The following is a 19,283-nucleotide window of genomic DNA, read 5'->3' on the forward strand; positions in this document are numbered from 1 at the left end:
CAAGTCCTTAGTGTTACTTAAGTATTTTGATGTTTAACACAAAGAAGGCAGCTGAGTTTAGAGTCTATATCCAGAATGAAGGCATTGGTTCAGAGTCAGAAAGAATGCCTCCCAAGTGCTGGGATTAAAGGTGTGCACCTCCACAGCACAGCTCTAATGCTTTTAATATATCACTGTCTGGTCTCTTGTATGCCATGTTGGTCTAATATTTACTGATGAAATGATTTGATTTAAATAAAATAATGCGATAAATAACGCAAGTGACTTGCAAATGGCAAAAATACACATAGCTATGTAAATACTTGTCACTTGACCCAAGCATAGCTTCCCTTTAATCATCCCCTCATTGTTACTTAACTCTCGAAGTTTCTCAGAAGAAAATGGATGAGAAAATTGATTTTAAATCCTTTTAAAAGGTATCTTAACATAAGTATATTTTCATGGGGATTCTAAAAACACCAAGAGGCCTTGATAACAGTATCAGGAATGAAATTCTTTCACACCCAGGAACCCATTTGCAGCTCAGGTCACGTTTGTGGTATTTTGTGCCATCTGTTACACGTGTTTCAATGTAATGGGATTTTTTTTTTTATCTCTCACAAAAGTTCTTAAGCTTCCGATCTCAGATTCACTTCTCATATTTCCCAGCAGACCTTTTGAAATTGTTGTTTGGTTCAAAGCGGCTGCAGATTAAAATGCTAAACAGTGTTATCCAGCTCCATGTAGTTGATAATTACAGGTCATTATAAAAGTAGTCACAAATTAGAATTAAGTAGTTACCATGTCCCAACACTGCCAACCCCACCCCCATGCACTCAGAGTCCCCTCTGTCCTTTCTAACTCAGGAAGAGAGAAGTTTCACCCTCTCTGCCCCGCGTCCTGGGATATTGTTACATAAGAGCCACAGATTACATCTCCGACGGGCTTCTCAGGCACAGTTTCAGGTCGTCTGACCAGGGTAGAGGAAGCCCCTTTACCATGGTAAGCCTCAGTTTTCCTCATGTGTAAAATGGGATAAAAGAAGAGAAATTAAATGGGGTGGCATAAAGGACATGACGGACAGCATGAACTCAGTGAGGTGGCCATTCGTTACTGTTTGGATTCTTGCTCTGATACCCAGCCCACCTTTATGGGCTCCTCTTCCTGTCATACACTGCCTGACCTGAAGTTTCTGAACTAAGATGGCAGAGCAAAATTGTGTTATGATTGACAATGATCTTCAAGCACAGCCTTAAGGGTATGGAGATAACTGGTTGCTTTTTTTTTTTTAAACCAATCAAATTTCTGCATGAAAAGCATCTTTCAATAACAACTTGTTATTAAAGCCTAAGGAAAAGGTGATGGTTGTTGTTTTAAAAGTGAATTTGTAAATGACTTGTTGAAAGCACAATTGTTCCAAGGCAGAAAGCCCTGCATTTCGGGTCCCTGAGGGAGTCTGATGATCAGACTTAAAATTGGGATGCTGTAGAAATCATTATTCCTCCAAGATCATGGCAATCAGTTTCACTCTGGTTTAATTTTCTCTTTAATAACCAGGCTTTTGTTTAAGCTCTTAAATCCTCTGATGAAGCACAGTCTTCTGCTTTCTGTTATGCTTTGCCTGGGCCATTTCTTCTTATCTCATCCTGTAACTAAAATGATTATGTTAAGCTATGTAAGAAAAGCCTAAAATATGTAGGAAAAGCCTAAAATAACAGTGGCTTAAACATGAAGCTACTTTATCTTTTCATACTTCGTGGTGAGCTGCTCATCGCTCGTGGGGCAGGGCTACAGGCCCATCAGCCAGCAGCTCCTGGGGTAGTGCAGCAGATCTATCAGGAGGCTTCTCTAAGCACACTGATCCGCCATTCCTAGAGCAGGCTCTGCATCCTCTGCGTCAATGGTGAATGCTCCAGCATCAATCATCCGTATGCCGCGCACAGCCAAGATGCTGGTGGAAGAAAGGGACCTCTTCCCTTGACCGTTCACAACTAATTGCATCTTAGGTGTCTCAGTGTAGTCTCATGACTATACCTTGATTCTGAAAAGTAGGAGAAGAGAAAGCTTGTAAAAAGACACACAGTGTGGTAACCATAGCAATGTTAAACACTTGAGGTTCCTTTGAGAGAGGATGGAAAGCAAATCATGGCTTCAGCACTTGGGTTAATAATGTAAGCCTGTCTCTAGCTCTGACATGGCAGTTAGACAGATTTTAATTTCTAGCCAGCTCTTTGAGTTCTCCAGTAACACCACACACTCATCAGCAGGCATTCAGTGAATCCATACATGAAAAACTGTCAGGTCTGCCCAGAAGCACACAGGGTCAGTGAGGTTGTGGACCTGATGCCCTTAGTATATAGTGTTTTCAGCTCCTGTATGTGCTAGCCTCTGCCTGCTTTCATAGCCACACTTTCAACCACCCAGCCAAGCAAATCCACTAATACACAATGCATAAACAGATGATAAACAGCACATAAATCCCTAATCCCGAAGCATTCTTCTATAGCATTTTTAAATACCATTGTCTTCTATTTTCCTGGCCTCTGGTGCTCTTTGCTTGCTTGATTCCTCTGGCCAAGTTGGATGCATGCCTCGAGACTTTCCACAAAGGCCATGGCTCTGACTCTGCTCAGTTAGATTAGTGTTCCTCTGTCGGTTTATTTCCCAGCACGCAGTTCGTCACAGACATGTACATGCTTCACAGCATGTCTTGTCCTGTAATTTGTACAGTGTCCGCCACTCTAGTACGGATGGACACAGCTGTCCAGGCTTTATTCAGCACAGCAGTACTAGTCCTTTGCAAATAGGAGGTGGTTAGTATGTAGATACTGCACAAAGAAATGTTGATTTGAAAAATAAGTTCTATGATGAATCAACCACTTCATGAAGGCTAAGGATGTGGCGATTCTCTTCTCCTAGAGCAAAGGCACTCTACAGAGGCAGAGTTACAACAGAGAAAGACACAAGTGAAAAGCAAACCAGCGTTCAGGTCCAATTCTGCAATTTAGATGGTATGTGCCTTTGCTCAAATGATGTAAAGTATGTGGCTCTCTTTTCCTATTTGCAAAAAGGGGAGAATAAGCCAATCCACAGTGCTCTTCCTATTCAGTGCTAACATCCGTAAAATGTCTAGTAAAATGTTCTAGTGGTAATCAATGCTGTTTCCGGAAACTATTTCCTTCCTCATTTCCCCCACTTCTTAATCCCATGCTAGCTCACAGTAAGTACCCTGGGACACCATTACCTGAAAAAGGGGGGGAAAGGTTAACATGTTTTCATTTGTAAAGAAAAAAAATGATTGAAAGGAAGTAAAAACATGATTGAAACCATTTCAACCCACAGGGTATATTAAATGTATCATTTATGGAAAGATAAAGAGAGAGAGACTCAAAGATGCATGTAATCGGTCCCAGTGGGAGACCACAGGTAGACATGATTTAGCGTGATCATAAACCTGGATCTCCGTGGATTAGTAAGTAAATTACTTTTCTGATACACATTTCTCTGGCTATCTTGTAGATATCCTTTCCCACTCAGAGCTGGTAACTCTATCATCTCTAACTGATTAAACAAAACGGAAAAAGGCCCCGTGTGGATACCCCTTCTTGTCAGGATTGAGCTCAGCCTGCAGGCAAGAGCTTCTTGCTTTCTGGACTGACGACCTTGGTTAACTGAACAACAGGATACTTCCCTTCAGATGTTCTTCAGTTTGCAGCGGAAAATCCTCCTTTCCCCCCAAATTATCAGTCAATATGGGCTTTTGTTATTATTTTACCATCTAAACATTTTACTACTTACTTATTTTTGAGACAGGTTCTCACTATATACCCTTGGCTGGCCTGGAACTCACTTATGTACACCAGGCTAGATTTATAGAGATCCACTTGTCTCTTCCTCCCAAGTGCTCTCTTAAAGACGTGCACCACCACACCCAGCCCTATAAATGGCATTTCTTTTTTTTAATTAAATTTTTATTTTTTTATATTAATTACAGTTTATGCACTTTATCAGTTTATCCCAGCTGTAGCCCTCTCCCTTATTCCCTCCCAATCCCACCCTCCCTCATCTCCTCCATGCCCCTCCCCAAGTCTACTGATAGAGGAGGTCCTCTTCTCCTTCCATCTGACCCTAGCTTATCAGGTCTCATCAGGACTGGCTGCATTGTCCTCCTCTGTGGCCTGGTAAGGCTGCTCCCCCCTCAGGGGGTTGTAGTCAAAGAGCCAGTCACTGAGTTCATGTCAGAGACAGTCCCTGTTCCCCTTACTAGGGAATTCCCACTTGCATACTGAGCTGCCTTTGGCTATATCTGAGCAGGGGTTCTAGGTTATCTCCATGAATGGTCCTTGGTTGGAGTATCAGTCTCAGAAAAGACCCCTGTGCCCAGATATTTTGGTTCTGTTGCTCTCCTTGTGGCGCTCCTGTCCTCTCCAGGTCTTACTATCTCCCCCTTCTTTCATAGGATTCCTTGCACTCTGCCCAAAAAGATCATCCTGAGTGAGGTATCCTAGAAGCAGAAAGACACACATGGTATATACTCACTTATAAGTGGATACTAGACCTATAGTATAGGATAACCATAGTAAAATCTATACACTTAAAGAAGCTAAGCAAGAAGGGAGACCTTGGATAAGATGATCAATCCTTAGTCAGAAAGACAAATGGGATGGACATTGGGAGAAAGAAAAAACAGGAAACAGGACAGGAGCCTACAACAGAGGGCCTCTGAAAGACTCTACCCATCAATGTATCAAAGCAGATGCTGAGACTCATAACCAAACTTTGGGCAGAGTACAGGGAAATGGCATTTCTTTAAAACGCAACACTACCTTTCTTCTTGGAAAATTTGGTGAGAAGCTGGAATTTAACTTACCTATTTGTTCTATAGCTTATTATTGGTGTGCATACAACTCAGTGGTGAGGCACCTACATTTCTCTATCTTTTCTAATGTTTGCTTCGAGACAGGAAGCATGGGACCAAGTGGATGTGAGACTGCAGATCTGAGGCTATGAGTCTTTTTTTTGTGACATTTACCAACAAATCCCTGTAAAATTAGAGATAACTCGGGATTTTCTAAAGACAGGTATAATTTCACCTAATGTTTATCATGCATCTCTTGGGTTGTAAACCATTTCCCCTGTACTATGCTTAATGCCCTCTGCCACTGGGAGCACCTTGGGATCTTGTGGAGCAAGGAATCTGGCTAACCCAGTAACAGCAGACAGCCACAGGGGTTGGCCACCATCTGCATTTAGAGTAGGCAAGCCTTCGTTTTCTATACAGATACTACAAGCTTCTACTGTGCTATTTAATAAGCTCACAGTATTATTGATCTGCTTTCAGTACTGTCTCCACAACCAGATTCATAAATTGGCTATAGATGGACTGCTGTTGTCTGCCTTTACCTTCAGCTCTGAGCACACTATTTAAGATAAGCAAGAAGCCCTTGCTATCATCTGGGCCCAGATGAGAATACAGAGCTCACAGAGAATGGTTAGTGGACAGAGGCCAGCTCCATGCTAGTTCCCAGAAACTTGTTATGAACACTGTGTGAAAGCAGACTGCAAAGCAGAAAATGGAAACTGTGGCCTCACTTTGGGAACTGATAATTACAGTTGTGGATCTTTCTAATCCACAGGGCCCCCAGCCAGGGGGTCAGTTTGGCAGTCTGAATGTTTCTCACCCCTGCCTTCTCATCTGGGCATCTCCAGCACTGCCCCAGCTTGAATGCTACTGGAAAAAGACTTTTCTAGATATACATAGCATAGTCCAGTTCCTCTTATGTTTTCCTGTCCAATTTTCTCACTTCTGTCAGAGTTGATGGGCCAACTTCATGCTGGTTTTTCCATTTGTGTCTTAATCAATCTGAGCCTGACTAACATAGAAGAACTGTATAAATCGAGTTCTGTCATTCCTTTGCCTCTTTGGTAGAACTGTTTTTCTGTCAAATTGCTGTCAGTCCACATACGCACACAGGATGCTGTGCCTATGGCTTCCTCCTGGAACCTATCTCTTATTCTCTAAGAATGGGAGATTTCTACAAGATTTCTCTTCTTCCAAGGAACCACCTTCTGCTCCTCGACACAGAGAGCCTCTCAACAGAAAGGACCCTTCTCAGACCACACACAACAAACACCTACTGAATTGATTTCTGTTGAGTGGCTGTATGTTCTCCTAGCAATGGCTGATCACACTTCCTTCTGAGTTCCTGTCATTAGAACTAAGGACACCCCAGCACTTCTCTAGTTGCCTCAAGAAGGAAGATCTTCTTAAATTCTCCAAAAATGCTCCAAGGAGAATTTCCATCAGGCTTTCATTTTGAAAGCCAATGAACATCTGCGAGCTTCCAAAGGGGCTTGGAGGGGACACAACATCAATAAAGAGAGTGTTCATCACTTTAAGTATTTGGAAACCAACCGTCTGGCGTGAGAGTTTTCGTGCTTTGATTTAATGACAGCCAGAATTTCTCATAGGCGCCTTAGGGCTTCTGAGCACCGGGAGTGAAAACAGGCCAGAAATTATCTTTCCCTCTGTTCAGTCAGCATTTCAGATGTTGTCTCTAGAAATGTTTTCTGAAGAAAAGGCAGTTACTTATTCTGGCAGTGAAACTTTGAGACACGCACATAAATTATGTAGAAACTGCCAAAGCAAGTACCTGAACCTCCATTAGTCCTGGCCATGTGACCCTGAGCCATCCCTCCCCGCTTTACCTAGAGTGGGGCTCATTTCTCTCCAGCATATATATTCGTACATTACTTATCCATCTGATTTTTATATAGCATCATACTGGTAATTATTTATTCTGCTGCTGCCATCCCTGGGAAATCCACATTGGCGGTGTTGTTTTGTTTTGTTTTGTTTTTATATTCACCTCTATATTCTTCCCAACACCTAGCATTATACTTGACACATAGTGGGTGATAGTTGGATAAATTTGAAAGCATGATCACATGGCCTCCACCACCTGAAAGGTACATTAGCTGCCTTCACAGCTACCACACTGGGTGGTCGGATCACTTTCTCCCATGGAAAGCAAATGCCATCCTATGCTGGGCCCAGAGTTCCCCTGACTTTTACTGCCGGTAGAACCATGAGCCTCAGATCTAGCATTTAATAAGAGCCAGATGACTGTGACATGATTCAATATTTAAACAATGAAAAATAGGAATGAATCATTGTTCTATTCCCCAAAAATTGAGTTTTCGCATAGTTGCCTGGACCTGTGCTTATTTCATTCTTGCAGATAACGGTGTGTCTGTACACTAAGCCCCATGTGTGACTTCTACCCAGGTACCACCACTGTCTAGCAGGCAGCATTAGCCTGTATTTTGCAGAATAGGAAACGGAATTTTAAGGACCTTTGCCAGAGCGACAGAGCAGGTGAGTGGCAGATGACAGAACTGAGAAGCGCTGCCAGTCCCCGTTGGCATTCCTCATTATTCTGTCGTACAGCAGGGAGTGGTTAGCCAGTGTGTTATTGAACGAATGGGTGGGTGACTGGCACTGGGTCCATGTTCTCACCCGTTAGTACTGAAGTTAAAACTACTCTGCGATTGGAAAATACTAGAAATGTTTACACAAACTATAAATGGATAGAAACTACTCTTTAATTTTATTATTCGTCTTTATTTCTCTTTCAATTTCCGAGCTATTTGGAAATCTAGAGACATTTCTTATAGAAATTGCATCCAATTAACTAGAACTCCTATTGAAAAAAAACTCAGACCACTACACAGTATAGGACCTTTTAGCTCTTCATCACCTTTGAAGTCTAGTGTTTACTGTCTTTAAAAATGTATGTATAAAAAGAAGAGCAGCTTCTAATGAAGCAGCTGTAAGACACAGGCCGTCCACAGTGCAACAGCAGCAGCGAATGCACGCACACACGCACGCACGCACGCACGCACGCACGCACACTTGCTGAACCACGTACCACGATGGAGCTTTATTCCCACATCTCATTAAGCACTATAACCTGTGAAATGATTTGCCTCATGTTCACCGAATGCAGGTTGTCCCTGATAGTAATATTTACCTTATGTGTCACCAAGAAAGGCAAAATCCTATCACTTAAATAATAAGATATTATCAATAGTTAAACAACTTTGCTTTAGGTGTTAAAATGAACGCAAGTAGGAAAATTAATGTAAAAATACTGGTACCTTTTAATCCCAATTTACAGGTGAGGGAACCCCAGGAGACCCGAGGAAATGAAGTCATTTTCTCAAGGTGCTGCAGGTTGGGCTCTTCCTTGTTTGGTGGAAGGCTACAGAGATGAGTGACAGTGTTCCTCATACTCTTGAGTGGAGAATTGTGGATGAAAACACACCGTCAGGCAAGGAAACCAAAGTGCAACCCATAAGAGCAAAAATAAAATAATGCGCAGAGTGGCCCTTTAACAGAGAGTGGGGACGGAATGGTGTTCTCTGGATAGACAGACACAGGAACTTTCTAAAGAAAGTTATGGGTGTCTGAAATCTGCAGGATGATTTAAACACACATACACACACTTTCTCTCTCACACACACTCACACACTATATTTAGATATGTAATATATATATATATATATATATATATCAGTAAGTGCTTCTACTTCCTTACAATGTTAAAAATTATTGGCAAAAAGAAGGAAGAGAGAGGAAGGAAGAAAAGAAAGAAAGAGAAGGAAGGAAGGAAGGAAGGAAGGAAGGAAGGAAGGAAGGAAGGAAGGAAGGAAGGAAGGAAGGAATCCTACGGTTGCTGTTTAAGTTGTGGCAAGGTATCTGAGAAAAGAGGATTCTGGGTGACCTAGCCCAGATGAGCACTCATGACTGAGATCAGCCAAGAGAAGAGACCGAGTCCTCAGTACTGTAAGGTCCCTGTTACTGCAGAGGCTCTCTCCATGGGATGCCATACATGTGCCAGGATGCTTTGTAGAGCATGGCCAGAACATATGGGAGCATTTTTCTGCTTTGACTGGGCTGAGTGGTCCCTTCCCTGAAAGCTTCTTAATAAGCAACCAAGAGGGATTTTTGCTCTGAAATTTTACTCTTCTAAACTAACATAGTTTGTTGAACTCAACTGGAACTATATCTAAGGCTTGGTCCTGGATGCCCACATGACCCTCTTTCAATCCTTTACTCTGATGTCAGTCAAGTCCTATTTTGACCATGATCTAAAATGCTTCCTTCACTGCTGCTGCCACACAGACCATCCCACAGTCCTGCCCCCAAGCACCCTGCTCTATTTTTAACCTTTTCCCAGCAAACTTGCAGTATTTCTCTCCTTTTGCCTGCTTTTTTGTGTGCGTGCGTGTGTGCATGTGTGTGTTGTTTTGCCTATCTCCCCTCATTAAAATGTAAATTCTCCTAGGCCAGGATTTTTAATATTTATCTTTCCTTATGTATCTCAAGCTCCCAGAACCATGATTGTTTCATAAGTGCCCAACATTTGATGAATGGATGAGTAGCCAAATCAATCAGTGTACTTCACTACCCACATTACATGAGTTTCCAAGGGCTGGAATCAAGCTGATTCTTTATTTCTGCACTCTCAACAAAGCCCCCTGTGCCCGAGATACTTAGCAGATATATTCTAAATAATGCCACACTCAACGTTCAAATGAACATTATTATTTCCATCCGTGGAAGCTTGCTTATGCTCTGAACTCAATGTGTGCATCTGGGTGAGTGTGAAACCACCTTGTCCTCTCCAGCTGCCCTGTTCAGTAGGTGATGACGGAAGCCTCGATGGGCATGGGAGATGTGAAGGTAAAGCTTTCTAACTCCAGGACTTCTTATGTCACAGTGAAGCCTGTGTCTCCCATCTAATTGGGGCGGGGGGATAATCCATTAACAGTGTAACAAGCCTAATGCTTGGGAAAGTAGAAAGATTCCACAGCAATCTAGCACTGTGTTGTGTGAGCATTATGTTGCTAGTTTCAAAAACCACCACTACGATGGAACTAAGGGTTTGGAGCAAACATAGGTTCTTGGATTTCTTCCCCACAGCAATCTAGCACTGTGTTGTGTGAGCATTATGTTGCTAGTTTCAAAAACCACCACTACGATGGAACTAAGGGTTTGGAGCAGACATAGGTTCTTGGATTTCTTCCATATTTCATGCATTCTTGGGGAAAATGAACTTTATCTACCACCTCATCTGTTGCTAGTCAGTAAACACTCAGCAATAACAGAGGTTTATGTGCCTTGTTCACTCTGCAATTAGCAACACCAGGCGCAGAGGCTGGGATCTGCACAGAATAGTCTAGAATCGATTACTAAGTAGTGAGTACCTCCTCGTATCAGAAAGCTCTTATGTCTATCCTTTATCAGGTGTTTACCCATTGCTGTACATTTCCATAAGCTCACATATAAAGGGTTCAGTGATTCACTGAAAATTACACAGATGCTTAAGACAGCAGAGGTAATATTTGAATCCAAGACTCTGATGTATCTGTTTCATGGTGAGTTATCCAGATATTTACTAGATGCTTAAATGGTAATTATTCAGTCAGCAGTGGTGACCTCTCTTATAGGAATATTTCTTCTTTTTCTCCATTGCAAACTTTTAAATTAGTGACAGTGAAACCCTCACAGGTACATTTCAAGTTTTGGCATTGCTTTTTAGTTAGGGTCAAAAGTAAAGGGCTACAGATGGGGCCATGCCAGAACCTTGAACTATATCAGTGTAAGAACCCCATCGCCTAATACATAAGGTTCTTAAACCTATTCATGTTCCCCTTTCCCACACTTTAGTTTAGGAAGCTCCAGCTGATGGCATTTGGGAGGAAACGACAGAGATTTTAAGATGGCTATGCATTACAACTTCACCCAACCCAGAAAACTGAAACAGCATTCGCAATGGTCCAATGAGCTCTGCCCTTGGGCAGGTTCAAGTCTGTTGATGCCTCCCTAGGATGGGCTTGGTAGATGTGTCATTCAGGCCTGTGGTATAAATTAATCTGACAGGTGCCAGGACATCTTGAGAGAGAAGGCAGGTTGGAGAGGGCCCAGTCCCCGAAGACGCTGATAATAAATTGTCTGAAATGATCGCCAAGCAGGACCCCATGAATGAGAAATGCGTTCACACTGTGTCCCTGGGGAAATCAATAGCACTGAAGACCCAAGAGAGACGAGAGAGAGAAATAGATGATTGTCACCCCTGGAAACAATGATGGTGTCCAAATTATAATCAAAATGTGACAACCACGGAGAGGCTTAGCCTGTAAGGACTTCAGTGCCCAATTAATTCTATCTTCAGTCATGACAATAACTACCTGATTCCTGAGTACTACAGAAATTGGCATTTTCCCAGTCTGCTCAGAGCTTAGAAATAGTCTGGTGAGACGAGATTGTCTGTCTCTAGAGTATAACACTGCCTTGTAGGGTTTGAATGGCCACTTAATACCATAGCCTGACACATCATATAATTTCCCTCCCATAACAATGGAAGAATGCCTTAGTTTTGAGTCACAGACAATTAAACACCCAGGTGTGTCCTTACTACAATACTAGGTCAAAACTTAATAAGCACTGTCATCTTAGGCAATGGACTCTTTGTACGAGTTGACAGAGATGAATTTGTTTCCAAGCATGAAGACTGAGTTACTGTGGCTTCCATCACCCTCTTCACTAAATGCATGTGACTAATAAAGTAGATGAAGAAATAAATAGCTTGCCCAGGACAAATTACCTGGACAGGAAAACTCACGCACAAGTCTGCATACATCATCACTCTTCAAGATATTTGAAGTAATAAGTAAGGACCATGTGCCTGTCTGTACTGGGAAGCAATGTATTTCCCCTCGAAAGGCGGCAACAGTGCATGCTTTCTCCTGATGTCTGTACAAAGACAGTCTGATCCATACTGGTGTCGCTCAGCTCCTCCTTGCCTGTCATTCCTAGCTGCTCGTGTTGTTTCTGGGGAAACTATGGAATTTCCTTGTTAAAACTGATGTTACAAACTGCCTCTTTTGATCATCTCCTCTTTTATAAGGCCTTGAAACTGGAAGAATATGAAACTCCCTGTCCCATGAGTTTATACAAGCAAAAATATGCAAAGGTTAAAAATTGCAATGAGAGGCTATGAGAAAAACAAATCCAAGGTTTAAGAATATTATAGTTTGGATCTGAAAGATTCCCCAAAGCTCATGTATCAGAAGAAGGCCTGGTCCTCACCATAGTAGTGCTCGGAGATGTCCTCTGTTTGTTTGTTTTTTATATGCATAAGTAAGGAAATGAGCATTCTTAAGATGGGGGGAAAACAATTTCAGATTTTTAAAATAAGAGCAATCAAAGGTCAGATCTCTCAGCTTTGGTCTAGCTTTCTTCCCCACACACCCCGGAGGGAAAACGTTTTGAGAAAGTTTACTGTGCATGTCTTTTTATATCAAATTATAGATACACCATTTCCAGTTGCCTTTGATGTGGTTAAGAAATAGCTGTTCAGTCCTTTCAATAGAGAAGAGGTGAAGTAAAGGAATTGTTGGCCGAAGGTAGACCTGAAGATTCCCTATGTCATCTCATAGAATCTCTGCAAATATATGATGATTGATTCCATTTTTAAATAAAATTGGGATTCATATACCCCAATAATTTCTTCAGTGACAGCCTTTGAGAAAGAGGTAGACTGACTTAGCGCTGTCCACAGCAACTTAGCTTAATGTTAAAATGGAGCACGGTCATCAAGACAAGTGGAGTAAGATTGGGCAGAGGGCAGACTTTATATACTTTTTTGATTTGGTTCTTTCTTCCCTTGCACAGAAGGGTGAAAGACAGGTCTTCTCTCATCCAACAGAGGTCTGAATTTCAAAGGACTAAGGAAATTGAGTTGAAGCACCCTGTTTCTTGAGCCTTAAAGTTGTCATGGAAACAACAGCTTGTTCAGCCCAAACAAGTTCACAGCTCAGAAGGGAGTGCTGCTGGTTCTCTCCTTCATTTTCAGATGCCACTGCAAAGACTCTGCTCAGGCTGGAGCTAGGGCCACTGACTTGTAACAGCTTCTGGCCCAGGACAGGAGGTGAAAGTCATTCCAACTGTAGGTTTTTAAATGTAGGCTGCCCCAGAGTTACCAAGGGCTGAGTGCTTTGCAACGCTAGAGGAGAAAAGGGTTTGCTGCTTCTCCGCTTTGGCTTCCTAAGTAAGCAAAACAGATGTTGATTTCATAAGAATTAGGTAGAGTGTAGCAATAATCATCTATATATTTGAGGAAATGATGTGGTACACAACAAAAGTATTTTGCATATAATCAAGCCACATTTGGCATTCCGAAGGTTATTAGAATTGCTTGAATTGTTTTTTATTCCAAAGAATGGGTAATGGCTCTGAGTAGTGCTGCAGCTGGTGAGGGGCAGGAAGAGCTCTCCTGCTCTCATGACAGGGTGTGGGAGAGGGGACATATACCTCTCTCCCTCACGCATGTCACATCACAGCAGATGAGAGGGTGGGGCCAGCTCCTCCACACTCAAGCCCTCGGCATCCAGCTCACTGGCCACCTGGCCACCGTGGTCAGCTCTACTGTGCTGCCCTCACTAACTCATCTTAATATCTTTATTTCTGCTGGTATTCGTTCAGGGTTATATAGGCTTTTCACACCATGTTCAACATTCTTCTAGTCTCTTCTCGGGGTCCAACTCCAAAGCTGTTCCTAGGTATGTGTTACACAGTAAATGTCAGGCTCCACAATAGGTTCTAGTTTTGTGTTGTTACAGCACCATTTACTGTGCATCGAAGAATTTCAAACAACACAAATGTCCTAACTTACAGTTCTGTAGGTCACAGCAGAATCAATGGAGGCTGTCAATAGGCTGTACCTACTATGGAGGCTGCAGGAGAGAATGTGCTTTCCACTGGTCTTGCGTGTTGACAGAATCTAATTCCTTACCACGGCAAAGATCTATTTGAATTACATCTCTTTGGTCCACTCCTATACTTTTCTCTTCTACTTAGGGGCTCATGAGATTAAATTGAGCACACTCAGGTAATGCAGGGAAATCTCCTCAAAGACCTTCAATTTAACCTCATTTTCAAGCATCTTTTGCCATATAATGTATCATAGTCACAAAGCTGTGGAGATTAAGGTATAGCCATTTTAGAGGTTAGGTTAGGATCACATTCTACAACAAATAACTTTTCCCATTCCTGGCAATGCCTCTGGCAGTCTTACCACTTTCATTATTCTCTGCTATCCTAGCTTGAAAGAGATCGATCAAAATACTCAGCAGTGTAGAAAATATCAGTACTGTCATGGCCCATGAATGTTAGATATTATCACAGTCTAAGCTCTAAAAGAAAGTGTAGGTCTTTGGGTTTGGATGGGTGTTGCTTGTAGAAGAAAGAACAGTGAGAAATTTACAGATCTTAGAGTCAGTTTTAACATCCTCATCCTCCCTCTATACACACTTGATATCTCTTCGGACACTGAATATATTACTTATCCAACTTTACTTCATCAATAATCAAAGGCTAATATGTATATTGTAAAGTAGCTGCAGGAAGTGAATGTGCACCTAATAGACTGCTGACAACTCTCCAAAATCTAACCCATGGTGTCAGTGTACATGTTGTTACCAAATCATGGGCCCCTTTAGGGACAATGAGCTCTAAACACTAATCGTCTCATTAGTCTCTAGAACTCTAAGGCTCCGGGGCCATGAGCTTTGAATCAGATACATCTACTACCTACATTTAAGCCATAGTCCTGCCACTAGTTTTTCATCTTTGCTCTTTGTTACTTCTTTCCTTACAGGACAAGATGCTTTTACGGTGTAGTTGCTGTCAGAAATGATCAAGTGGACCTTAGTCTGTGACAGGCCCTCAGTGTACCATTCTGTGGCTGTAGCTCTACACCATTCTATGAAATTAATGCATCATTATCTGAATTCCCTCACAAAAGAAATAGTCATCTAAGGTTAGGTGGCCATCACTCTATGTCACCCAGGAATCACACACAAGGAATCTGGACAAAGACCCAGGTCTCTCAGAAGACAGGCATATAACCTGTGTGCTCTCTTGCCTACCTAGTAACTTGAGCAAGAAGGGAAAATAAAATGCCCAGCATATAGTCAGACAGTGCATATGTACTATTTAGTTGGGTGCCCTTATATTTTGCAGCTACTATGTACAGCTACAAGAACGAGCAAGCAGCAGCTTCACTCTTTCTTTCCTAAACGTTCCCATTTGGCAGAGATACTGAGCATTGCAGTTCAGGGCAGGCAGGAGGGATGAGAAAGCCATTCCATTATTTGTGTTAAATTCAACTTGTGTTAATGGACTTGTTTAAAAGCACCCTGGGTGGCAAGTGTGAGACTTAATGGCATTTTATAAAAGCCGTTGTGATGAATTAGCACATAAAGCAAATTAAAAACAGCTTATCGCTTCTTAAATTAGGTGATGGGGCACTGTAGCATTTTTCCCAGATGTGGGGATCCATTAATATTGAAAGGAGACAGAAGCTGAAATGTGTCATGTTCTGGGTTTTGGGAATCTGACAAGCCAGAAATCAGTGTTATCCTAGCTGGGTAGATTGGCCAAGATAAACAGACTGCATAGACAGAGCACCATGCTAGATTCCTCAGCCAGGACATCTATTGCCTCAGCAGAAACAGGAAACTGCCCTTTGGAGACTCTTGGGAATGGGTGGTACACCGTGGGGCAAGTATTTGATTTGGTGAGGACTGCCGGAAATAATCATCATCACATGTGAAGGTACTGAGCTATGAGGAAAGGGTGCTTTCAGTGGTGATCTGAAGCATTTCCAGACATATGTAGTGAGTCTCTGCTTTGCTCTTACAGGGTCCAGAGACCAGAGAGGGGCATTTAAGATGAGGTACTAGATAGCCGTAGTAATGCCAGACACATCCCGGAAGCCACAGGGCTCTGAAGAATGTTGTTGAACACTCTCTGGTGTCAAGCTATTGTCGTGCTACTTTGCGTGTTTGTTTTCATTTAATTCTCTCCCCACCTCTTCAAGGTAGCTTGATAATATTTTACAGTTTAAACAAACATAAGGTCCATCAAAAGCCAGGCAGGCTAACCCTGTCTTCTTAACTCCCCCCATGAATGCTCTTTCTTATCTCTGTCCCTCAAACTTGAGGTCTGGAGCCAATCCGGCAAAGCAGTACTTTCAGCGTAAGGAATTCTGAGATAAGAATACACTAATAAGGAAGCTTCAGAAATGTGTAGACTATGAGGAAGTCAGTCTTGAAAAAGAAATCTAAAGTCATTGGCACTGCTGGATCATGGCCAGGAGGCAACAGACTTGGAAAATGAGCTGCAAAGTCAAAGGGCCACAAAAGGAGGTTTTGGAGCCAGACAGGTGTCACTGTAATATTCATTCACCAACACATATACACATGTGACCTGGAACAAGTCCATTAATATCCTGAGATTCCTTTCTGTGTATATAAGACTAATTTTTACTTTTATGTTTCTTATAAACCTCTAGGCTAAGTTGTGGTTGCTGTTGCTGTTGCTACTATTAGTCTCCTTATACATAGTCACCACCCCACATCCTTCCAGACTGCATGAGTGACAAGGGTAAAGACACCAAGCTAGACCTTGGGTCTGAGGTTCCAACTGCCCTGCATTACTGCCGCTGAGCTGTGTATCCTGGGGCCAGTTACTGAGCCTCTCTTTTCTAGAAAAGGGAATAGTACCATTTATTGGACCTTTACAGGAATGGATAGAGTCACAGATATGATAGTCTGTGTAGAAATGTGTTGCCAACTATAGAATATATAATGGAATTTCTCAAGACACTTGCAAGTTTGATTCATGGAGTCCAGCATAGCCAAGCTCAGAACTGATTAAAAAAAAAAAAAAAAAGAGAAAAAAATACAAAACAAAATCAGTAAGGGGAAAGGATCAAGGGACAAAGTCTGCAGGAAATGAAATACAAGTTTCCAAGAGCCTTTTCTCTGAGGAGGCACATGGGCCATATCTATCTTCTCTGGTATCCACTTGTGAAAACAGGTGTTGTCTGCTGGGCATATGGTTGGAGACCAGAATGGAGGCTTTGTGCTTGGAGCTGCATGGGACAGAGCACAGCAATTTTCAGCCTAAGTGATAGTGTTGGTACAGAATAGACACAACAAATACTAGTCCAAAACTAGCGGGAATCTTTACAAAATCCAAGTTCTTAAATATCAGCTAACGGACACCCTTGCCAAGGGCCTTTTTAAGGATGATTGTCTCCTGACAAGTATGTTAACTTTCTTTTTTTTTTTTTTTCTTTTCCACAAAGTGCATAAATCAATAGACAGGAATGTTGTTGGAATCCACTCTAAAGGAGGAGGTACTTCATACTTTATACTTAGCCACTGTAAGCGAGGCACTGTCATACTTGCTTTATCTACATTGCCTGATGCAATTTACCCATACTGCTCAGTAATGGAGGAAGCCCTCAGCAACATATATCATGTATGAGCAACTGAAGCCTAGGGGAGATTAAGTAGCTTGCCTCTATAACTAGCTGACTGTTAAGGCACAGTGAAAACAGGGCACGGCCTCAACAGTAGCTCCTCACCGTTGTACTTCGTTCTGCTACAGAGTCCCTTCCACATGCTGCCCGTGTTGTTTCCATTACGGGAAGGTTGAGCGCATCTGGCTCTGCAGGGTTAACTGATTTCTGTCTTATCACACAATGAATCGCCATCAGCAGGAGTGGTATCTGTCCTCAACCACCCCTGCTTTTCTGGGGTGGGGCTTTATGTGAGGTTTGATGGGGAAGATGCAGATGGTCAAAGAAGAAATAATTTAGTCTTGGCACTCAGACCAAAAACAAAAACAAAAAAACTTCAGATTACATCACTTAAGGATACTGGAAATGGCTGTGTTGTAAATAATTTGACTTCTATAATATTTGAGAGTTAACTGCTGTCTTCCGCCCTTTTTGGTTACCATTGCAGCAGATGTGACATTTCTTTGACAGAGAATTGGGTTAGGGGTGATGGGGGAGAGAAAAAAAGGAAAAGAGCCAGCATTTGTCCTAATGATTTTAGAAAATTTTACTCTCCAAATGAGTTTGGTTTACATATATGTGGTTATAATATAAAGAGAGTCTAAGCAGAGTAAAAAGAATTCATAGGGAGGCCATAGAACCTTCAGTATTCTGTGTGGTGGTGGGCTTTGAGATGAGGTGGGTTAAAAAAGACATTATAGTACTCAAAATAAAATGTCACATCTTTATGACTTCAGCTACTCCGTACTCATCATTTTGATCCTGTTTCCCACTCTGGCACTGAACCAGGCTTAGAAATTGGACTGCACTGGGCTCAAGCAAGGCTCAGCCAAACCTCTTCCATGACAACAAAGAATCGCAATTCAGAGTGATGAGCGTGGTAATGAGGCAGGCCTGGGTTTTATGGAAGTAAAAAAGCTGCAGTATTGTTCAAAGGATCTTGTTCTGTACAAATGTAAACACAAATCTTTTTTTCACTTTTTACATTTTAAGCACTCATTCAGGTCATCACAGTAACCTCTTAAAGCACCCAGAGTTAGTGATAGATAATTCAGTATTCTGTTGTTGGGGACAGTCAGTCTCTCTGGGTAGACATTTTACATTTTTATTACTTTTCTCTATTATAAAGGAAGAAGTGTATAAGCTATTATATTGAAGAGAATTTACTTACAGCAAAAAGAACTTAAGAAATAAAGCATGTTTTTCTTTTTGTTTATTTTTCCTTTGTAAAATTTGATTCTAATAGGAAAAAAAAACTATCTCAATTGAGTAATAAACTGAGGATCTAATCTCTCATTATCACCATGTTACATCTCATGGTATCCAAGAAATAAAGAAACAAACTCCAGTTATAAGGACCTATAGTCCACCCCTCCCTGAAAGAAAAAGCAAGAAGTAACCTTAGTATATGGCCAAAAAGAGAAAACTGTATAGCACAATCCAGGAAGCCGCACAGGGTTTGATGAAGTCTGGGGGCAAGAGCTGAAATTCAAAAGCATGTGCTTTAAATCAGTGTCCTAACCATATCATCATCTGTTCTTTTCTTTCAGAGCCATGTTTGACTACGACAAGAGCAAGGACAGTGGGCTGCCTAGCCAAGGACTTAGTTTTAAATATGGAGACATCCTCCACGTCATCAACGCCTCTGATGATGAGTGGTGGCAAGCCAGAAGGGTCACACTAGATGGGGATAGCGAGGAGATGGGAGTCATTCCCAGCAAGCGGAGGTAAGGATGCCTTCTGGGAATCATAGCATGCCTGCATGCATGGGAGGCAGGGAGGGCGGGAGAGGGAGGGGGAGAGTGTTATCTGTCTCGGGAGTAGATATGCAGGGAGAGGAGGATGGGAAACCTCGCACAAAATGAC

The 19,283-nt window shown here is 42.0% G+C and overlaps 1 protein-coding gene across 29 annotated transcripts in view; it reads left to right on the forward strand.

Annotated features, from left to right (window-relative positions):
• Dlg2 (discs large MAGUK scaffold protein 2) overlaps positions 1-19,283 on the forward strand; it is a 1,917,798-nt gene that overhangs the window by 1,821,971 nt on the left and 76,544 nt on the right. For all 29 annotated transcript variants that reach the window (XM_060367555.1, XM_060367549.1, XM_060367550.1 and 26 more), the window contains one exon: positions 18,968-19,144. In XM_060367555.1, the coding sequence (XP_060223538.1) occupies positions 18,968-19,144 (177 nt within the window). The remainder of the gene's footprint in view (positions 1-18,967; positions 19,145-19,283) is intronic.

The sequence above is a fragment of the Meriones unguiculatus genome, chromosome 14 (assembly GCF_030254825.1).
Source record: "Meriones unguiculatus strain TT.TT164.6M chromosome 14, Bangor_MerUng_6.1, whole genome shotgun sequence".
NCBI lineage: Eukaryota > Metazoa > Chordata > Mammalia > Rodentia > Muridae > Meriones > Meriones unguiculatus.